The sequence below is a fragment of the Panicum hallii genome, chromosome 1, assembly GCF_002211085.1.
Source record: "Panicum hallii strain FIL2 chromosome 1, PHallii_v3.1, whole genome shotgun sequence".
NCBI lineage: Eukaryota > Viridiplantae > Streptophyta > Magnoliopsida > Poales > Poaceae > Panicum > Panicum hallii.
The window spans coordinates 7,141,400-7,149,962 of record NC_038042.1 but is presented as its reverse complement, the minus strand read 5'-3'; the positions used below and the strand labels follow the sequence as shown (position 1 = coordinate 7,149,962).

Genomic DNA, 8,563 nt, shown 5'->3' with positions numbered 1-8,563 from the left:
TTTGCAAGAGCACATGTACACCTTGGATAAGGAGTACTGATTCAAAACCTTGGGGTGTTGTATGGCAGGGACTAAACTGATGATGAGGACAAGATAACTGTTCTAGAGTTGACAGGGGCAATGAATATGCTCAGCTCAAATTTAAACAAAGAACAATCAAGATGATCTTGGTCTTGATTTGCATGCTTCGGGGACAGCTTGCGAATCCATACTAACCCATCTGAATTTAGGAGTCATTCCAGGGTCAAATTTAACAAAGAACAATCAACATGATCTTGGTCTTGATTTCCATGCTTGGGGACTGCTTACGAATCCATGCTAACCCATCTGAATTTAGGAGTCATTCCAGGTTAAACTGTACATCATTTAATTTATGCACAAAACCAAAGGACAGTGAAGTGACCTCAACGTACTCCTTATCTTAACATGTTGATCTTCCTTTTGTGTTGTCAGAAGAGGTCATAATTCGGGTGGGCAAAATTAATATCACAAGCAACACTATGCTTCTGTTCCTACCTTCTTTTATGTTCGTTGCAGGTTATTTGTGCCCCTACTATTATAGTTTGTTCTGTTGCTCCTATTTTTATTGTTTTCTTCTACAATTGCTCTTCTCATCAAATACACCAGCTTACTTCAATGCATTGAATTTCACCAGCGATCAGAGAGGCCTACAACATTTATTTTGATTATAGGGGCCATGAACATTGCAGAAAGACACTTCTTCTGAACGTTTGGCATGTCGGTTTCATTCATAGAATACCTGACCTATCAAAATCTCAATTCAGACTGTAAAAACGTGAAAATCCAATGGGCTGGCGCTCCAAGAGGGCGCGGCAAAGCCGCGCTGGTGTTTCCAGTGGACATGATCCGCAGGCGGTCGCTCGACTCGCTCCCGGTCCCCCGGGAGGGCCACAGCGAGCCAAGAGCAAGGCGGCACGTGCATGGGGGGAGCACGGCTCGGATAAGGTAGCTAGGGGCTGTGATTTCGACGTGATGATGGGCGCGGTGGGGCAGGCCAGCGCCGCTGCTTTTGCGCCTTGTCCTGCCTGCTCCGGCGCGCTGCCGCTGCGTAAGGACAAGAAGCCTAAGCGAGACGCGGCGGCCGGGGACGGGCTAGGAGGGCAAGCCTTGCAAGCACCCGCCCGCCACGACGCGGACGCCCAGCCCAGGCCGCGCCTGCCGCGCCACGGTAGGCTCGCTCTCCCGCGCACCGAGCGGCGTGACCTGCCAGCTGCCGGCCGCGGCGCGGGTCGACGAGCGGGCGAGCGCCACCCACGCGCGTGGCCAGCCACAGCGCCGAGCAGCAGGGTGGTAGTACGTGGCGAGAACGCGAGCGGCGACGAGGCTTCTTGACGCCGCCTCGAGCAGCAGGGTGATTGTGGTCTGCGCCACGGATTACGGACTCCCGCAGGAACCCCGTAATGGACCTGTAGTAGTAGTAGTACTACTACTTTCCGCTCCGCCGGGGGCCGTCGTCGATCGTACGTACGGAGCACTACTCCACAACGCAAGAGCTAGGTGGTACAGCGGCAGCAGCAATGTTCGATGTTCATCTTCGCTGTCACTGTCACGTGCCCTTATTGCTCCTGATAAACAAGAGGGAGAATACTATTTATGGCAGCAGAAAACGACAAAGGCTGATGCTGCAGCCCTGCTAGCGTTCCGCGGGCCGCCACGCGTGCCCGGGGGTGATGCGGACAGAGCACGCCGCGCCAGGGCACGTCGCGTCGTCGCCCCTCGCCGCGAAAGCGATGGAGGGGGCCAGGCCAGGCCAGGGGTCGCCGTCGCCCCCCTCCCCTTAATTACCCCGAATAGTTATGTGTTCGTTTCCTACCCTCTAAATTTTAGACCTATCATATCAAAAAGAATCTTGTCATTTAGAAGTATTAAATAAAGTCTAATTATAAAATTTTTTGCACAGATGGATGCTAATTCACGAGATAATTTAATGAGCCTAATTAATTCATAATTTGCTACAGTGATGCTACAGTAATCATCTGCTAATCATGGACTAATATAGCTCATTAGATTCGTCTCGCGAATTAGACCTGGGGTTCTGCAATTAGTTTTGTAATTAGACTTTATTTAATACTTCTAAATGATAAGATTCTCTTTGATAAGATTCTCTTTGATGTGACCTCTCTAAATTTTAGACCCCAGGAAACGAACACAGCCCTAAGATAATAATAAAAGAGGTCTGCACGCGCGCCGCGGTGGCAAGCGGGCTACGCTACGCTACCCTACCCACTACTCTATCGGTCGGTCCCTGATGCAAGCAGGACGATCCCTCTCTTCTTCTGGACTAGCAGATTAGATTACCCCAAACTTCTTCTTCTTTGACCAGAGGAGGATCATGCCAGCATCATCGCGCACGACGCTTGAGGGATGATAGGTACTGGACTTTCTTCTGCTTTGTTTTGTCCCTCCGCGCGCCGCGCGCACGTCAGCCCCGTATCTTGATGAATTTGCTCGCTTGGACGACGTAAAAAGAAATCGTATGAACAAGGATCTAGCGGTAGGCAACAAGAGACGTGGCCCTCCTGCACGCACGATCAGCAGGGACGGCATCAGCGTTACTGAAACCTGAAGCAGGGCAGCAGGCCTCCACTACACGTGTCCTTGCTAGCACTACCCAACCAGGAGCAGCAGGTGGTGAACTTGATAAGGAAATCAAGCCTGCCGAGCGCCGACAGGCCGGCGGCACCGACCCCCCGCGTCAATTGGTTGGGGGGTCGGGACAACGCCTGCGCCCTGCGCTGCTGCCTGAAAACGTACGCGTTGTGCTGCCGCGGCGCGCAGTGCCAGCGCCTCGCCACGGCGCGGGCGCCCGGGCACGCGTGGCGCGCCCAGGTAGGCTCGGCTTCCCCGCGCGCGCGCGGTCACCCCTAGCCCTCGCTCGCGCCCCGGCCTCGGGGGGCGAGGCCCTGCGCGGCGGCACGCTGTGGCGGTCCGCGCATGGCGCCACATGGCGAGCCGGGCGCGGGTCGACGCGTGCGGCAGCCAACGGTCGGTGCCCGCGCGTCGCATGCCTGCCGCCAGGCCGACGTGGCGGGCGCGGAGGCCCGCACGTGACTGGAGTTCCGTGCCCGGGGCCAGGGCGCGGCAGGGCGGCAGCTGACGAGGCCTCCGGGTAATGGGCAACTCGGCGCTTGGGCGCGCCTAGGCTGGAACTGGCCGTTCGGGTCGCCGGGGAGGCAGCGGACCGCGGGGCCACGCTGCGCGGTGGGCGAGTGGGCTTCAAGGGTTTCACACGGGGCGCGGTACTGCGACCGCGCGGCCGACGCGGCCGCTTTTGCCCTCTATTTCCCTCCCCCGCCGCTCTCACGCCAGGGAGGGGGTCCAAGCCCGGAGCCAGCGAACTTGTGGCTGCGGGGCGCGCCACGGAAGGCTCCGGGCCTGGGACACGCGTCGGGCCTGACTTGGCAGCTGTCCCTCTCGCCCCGCTGCTCCCGCACCCCGCACCACTAGTATATCATGCGGCTCGTCGCCCTCCTCCGCCTTGCCATCTCGGGCTCCGGCTCACGGCACTCGCCTCCCCACCTTTCCCTTTCCGCGCCCACCGCCGTTGCCGCATATAGCAACCTAGAATCCGGATAGCCTAGCCACGCCGTCGGCGGCGGCGAGTATATATACACCCATCCAGTCCAACGACGACTCTCTGGCCTCCTTCCCTGCGGCCTGTGGTGGTGTTGACGGGAGGGACTGCGTGATCGATCAGGTAGCAGCTAGCTAGCGGGCGCGCCACCGTTTTCTTTCTCCCCGCCATGGCGAGCGTGGACGCGGCCGGGGTGGCGCCGTTCGTAGCCAAGACGTACCGCATGGTGGACAACCCGTCCACGGACGCCGTCATCGCGTGGGGCCGCGACAGCAACAGCTTCGTCGTCGCCGACCCCTTCGCCTTCTCGCAGACGCTGCTCCCCGCGCACTTCAAGCACTCCAACTTCTCCAGCTTCGTGCGCCAGCTCAACACCTACGTAAGTCGTCGTCGTTGCCCCCTCCGAAGTTGCAGCCGAAACTGCTTAATTTGTCTGTGTTCTTCTTCGATCAGCCGATCTGATCTGTCGTCGTTCGATGCTTCGTCTCTACCCGCAGGGCTTCCGGAAGGTGGATCCGGACCGGTGGGAGTTCGCGCACGTCTCGTTCCTGCGCGGGCAGACGCACCTCCTGCCCCAGATCGCCCGCCGGAGCGGCGGCGGCGGGAAGCGCAAGGACTGCGGCTCCTGCGCCGCCGACGCCGGCGCCGGCGCTGCGGCTGACGAGGACGCGGTGGCCATGGAGGTGGTCCGGCTGAGGCGGGAGCAGCGGGCCATCGAGGACCAGGTGGCCGCCATGTGGCGCCGCGTGCAGGAGACGGAGCGCCGGCCCAAACAGATGCTCGCGTTCCTCCTCAAGGTCGCCGGGGACCCGCAGGTGCTGCGCCGCCTCGTCTCGTCCACGGCGGCCGGCGCCGGTGGCAACGGGAGCGACGCCGCCGTCGGGTTCGCAGCGGGGCCGGCGGAGGACGGCGCCGCCGGGGAGGTGGCGAAGAGGGCGCGCCTGCTTCTCGACGACGCGCCGGTCTACGGCGCCGGCGGCAGCGACGCCGCCGCGGACTTGGGCGTGTTCTACGGCGGCGCCGGCGAGGACGTCGGGTTCGGCGGCGAGGCCGGCGGGTACCTGCAGCCGCCGCCGTACGTGTTCCCCGTGAACAGCGGCTACTGACGGCGCCATGGCGACGACGTACCGCGCCTCGATCGGCGGTCGCTGGCGTCGTTTTTTTTTTGTCGTCGCGTGCGTGTTCCGGTGCCACCTGCCCTCGCGAATTGCCTGGGCAGATGGCAGCGGCGGACGGTGGCGGAGGCTCGTCCAGCAAGGCACGAGCTCGATCCTCGACCGGGCTGGTAGCCTGGTGCTTCAGGTCGCGTCGCGTGTACGGGCAGGCGTGCGTGGAACCGGAATAATAAGAGGCTGTGGAAGTGCGAAGCCTCGGTCGTTTAGGCAGGTTTAGGTATAGGTCGTCATGGTTCTTCCCCAGTGATGTGAATACCACACAGCAGTAGTGCCTCCAGTTCCGACCCTCGCGCAGTCGCGCGCTCCAGATGTCGAAATGAGTTCTGGCATCGAGCACGGACGAACTGCCATCCCATGCCGTGCACAATTTGATTCGAGTCACTGACATGGCCAGCACGGCGGCGGCGGCAAGCAGCGCCGCTCGCCGGCCGCGCCCGCGCCACGAAGCAGCGGCCGCTCGGCGACCGCGCGCGTCCCGGCGGTGCCGTCAAGCTGCCGCGCCGTGCGCCCGTCGTGAGTCGCGCCGCGTTGATCGGCGCCGTCGGTCGCGGCGCAGCGCATTAGGGCCGTAACAGGGCTCTGTAATATTTGGGCCGTATTGACTCGGGCCTTTAGACGAACATCTTTGAGCCGGTCTGCTACTTAGGGCCTCGATACAAACAGGCCCTTAAAGATCTTGCCCTCCTCACCCTTTTTTGTTTTTTTTTGAAAAAGTCCTCATCTTTTAAAAGATGTTGTCCTAATGCCCTCTCATCAAAAAAGAAAAAAATCAAAAAAGAAAGAAAGAAAAACTACCAGGGCCGACGGGTAGTGTCCCTAGCTTCAACCTCACACTAGCCGATGAGTGCACGGCGTGAGGTCGTAATATGACATGGCCAGCAACGACGACACCCAGGGCCACGGACCCAACCTAGTAGTAGATCCAGTCCAGGCAGTCGCTGCCATAGGCGTGGGCCGCGCTGCCGGGGGCCGACCGCGTGGCGCGCCTAAACAGGCTCGACCGCGCGCGACGGCAGGGCCCGCGCGTCCTCCGCCAATGGCGCGGCACCGCGTCCGCCACTCTGCCCGCTTCCGCGCGGCGGGACCAGGTCTCGCGTCGGTCCAATGGAGGCGGGCGACACGGCGGCGCCTGATTCGGCGAGCGCTGATCAGCCGAGGGAGCGCGACTGGCGGCGCTGAAGAGTCGTCGCCGGCGAGGGCAATCAATCCTGGGCTGGGCTAGCGGACGGCCTGCGGGTGGCGCGTGGCGCGGTCCGTGGTGGGTTCCCCCGGATCCCGACAAGTACCGGCAGGACGACGCGATCGCGCCGCGGAGGAGGGCCAGCCGTCTCACTGCTCACGTACGGGAACTGAGGAAACGGCTTGACGTCGCCACCAGCTGGTGCTGGGACTGTGAGCGAGAGCGCACGACGGGTGCGGGAGCTATCGCGCGCCACGGAGAGGCTCTCGCCGAGCTCGGCGCACGCGTGTGGCGCCGTGGCCTGGCACCTGTTGTCCGGTGTCACCCTCGCTCGACTAGCTGTGTTGCTTTCACCCGTGCCCGATTTTGTACTATTATATGACGACCAGGGGGACGACACCGGGGCGGCCAAGAGGGCGCGGCTGCTTCTTGACACCGAGCGCGCCGAGCTGGGCGGCGGCGGCGGAAGTGATGCAGACGATGACGCCGCGGCCGGGCTCGACGCCGTGGCGCCCGCGGCGGGCGGGGACGACGAAGTCGGACTCGACCTCACGGAGTTCCTCACCGACGGCCGGCGACGGTGTCCGCGCCGCCTGTTCTGAACCCGTCGGGTGGCAGTTTTCTGAGTGATGACCGGATCGCGACGTCGTGCCTAGCACTCGGTCTTAGGTGTGTTCTAACTTCCTGTTCAGTGGTGTTCGAATCAGTAGCTGCCCTCCCACCTAGGGGTGGTAAAAGATCTTAAATTTTAATTTAAATAATCTAAGTGTCGAGCTTTTAAAGAATTAGAATCTAATCTTATACAATTTTGAGCTAAAAGTCAAGTTAAATTATGAAGAGAGTATTGGAACTATGATCCGTTACCATCCCTGAATCCCACCCAGCTGAATTCAGCTCGAGCTGGCACAGAGGTCTGCGAGAAGAGCGCATGGAGCAGTACTTATCAGGCTATCACAACGGGAGTTCCAAAATTTTGGTTTGCAGTGTGGGACAGCATCCATTTGATCGCTGCTGCTGGAGCCGGCGGGCCACGCGGCGCCTTTGCCTGTTTGGGCAGCACTCCCGGCCCGAGCTCCGTTTTCTGGCTGGTGTTGTAACAAGGCTTGGGCCTTACGCTGGTTCAGAAAAAAAGGCTTGGGCCCTCAAGGGAAAGATTGTGAAGGCCCACTTCTTGAAAGGCCGCTCTTGTGCCCAAGCCTACACCCTAGCCGGAGGAGCCTCTTGTCCTCTGGAGGCGGAGGGGTAGCTCGTTCTTCGTTGAATCGTTGTCCTGTGCCTCGTCGCTCACAGTTAGCCAGTCACCACCTCCCTCGCGAGATCCTTGTCGTTCAGGGACAAATCCTGACTGCGCAGGGAGGAGGACGGAGGGTTCAGGCGGCGGAGCTCCGGCAGCGGACATGGCTACGAGATTGTGAGGTAGGGCTGGCTAGGATCAACCTGGGATTGGGTTTCTTGGAGGAGGTCAGGAGGACGGTGGAGAGAGAGAACTGCAGCTGGAAACCCACGCACTGAATCTCTGACGTCCTTTTCGTGTGCAACGGCGTGAGAATTTGGCAAGAATTACTTTACCTTGCCCATGGCTCCGTATGACAACCACGGAAAATTAACAATTCATTTTCTTACCGAGTAAACTGCCAACCGTCAAAGGTAACTCGGGCGAAACAGGTTCGTGCCAGAAAGAGATCTCACAAAATCATGTTGTAAAGCTCATGTTACAATACCGTGATGGAAGACTCAGTGACATGCATGAATTCAGACGTCTTTAGCTGGCATCTATATCAAACTATGTATCCTGCAGAGTCCAGACGACAAAATATCTCACATCACAAGGCCAGTGATCACTTGTGCCGGGGGTCGAACAGGATTGTGCTAGTAGTTCTTAAAACTACCAGCAACCTTCTGCTAGCACAGATGCATATCCATCTATCTATCCCTAGCGCCATCTTTCTTTTACCCTTTCTGATACATTACCTCCTTTTGGCACCCTTCACATCTAGAGTATCCAAGAACAAGTTAATTGTTCACAGATTTTCATGTACTTAGGTTTTTGAGCTAAATTGATCGATGCATAAAACTCCATAGGATGGGGTTCTACCACTGCACATGGAAACAATTTTTAATGAAACTTCCCTTTTTAGCTGGTTGCGGACAAAATTAGAATGGCATTCGTTTCTAGAACGGAGATACTAGTTATAGGCATCGTGCATGTAGTAATATACTATTACACAGCAAGATAGCCATGTAATCACTACATAATGAAGCAGCAGTTAATTGATTATAGGCCCGATTACTGCCTCTAGAGATGGTCAAGCAAGTCCATTGCCGGCCTGCTCCTGTACCTGTGTCGGTGTAGCAAGATCGAGGCGCGCCAATGATCATTCAACAGTGGCTATGAGTACGAGTTCTGCGGCCGGCGACATCCGAATCTGCTTTAGTGTCCTTGTCTATCCAAATACATTGAACATTCTACTTGCAGAATCTTAAGGGATTGAAACAGTCGTCAGTCATCACCTTAGGTTCTGTTTTGTCCAAGATAAAATGTGGACTGTACACAATACACTTTGAGAAGGAATAGCTAGTAAGCCTTTTCATTCAATAATATCATAAATTTTC

At 58.1% G+C, this 8,563-nt stretch overlaps 1 protein-coding gene across 1 annotated transcript; it reads left to right on the top strand.

The window, feature by feature from the left end:
- The first annotated feature begins 3,076 nt into the window (after positions 1-3,076).
- LOC112879012 (heat stress transcription factor C-2a-like) lies at positions 3,077-5,051 on the top strand. Its single transcript, XM_025943328.1, has 2 exons — positions 3,077-3,974; positions 4,093-5,051. The coding sequence occupies exons 1-2, from the start codon at positions 3,765-3,767 to the stop codon at positions 4,699-4,701; spliced, it is 819 nt and encodes a 272-aa protein (XP_025799113.1). The 5' UTR covers positions 3,077-3,764; the 3' UTR covers positions 4,702-5,051.
- The last annotated feature ends 3,512 nt before the right edge of the window (positions 5,052-8,563 follow it).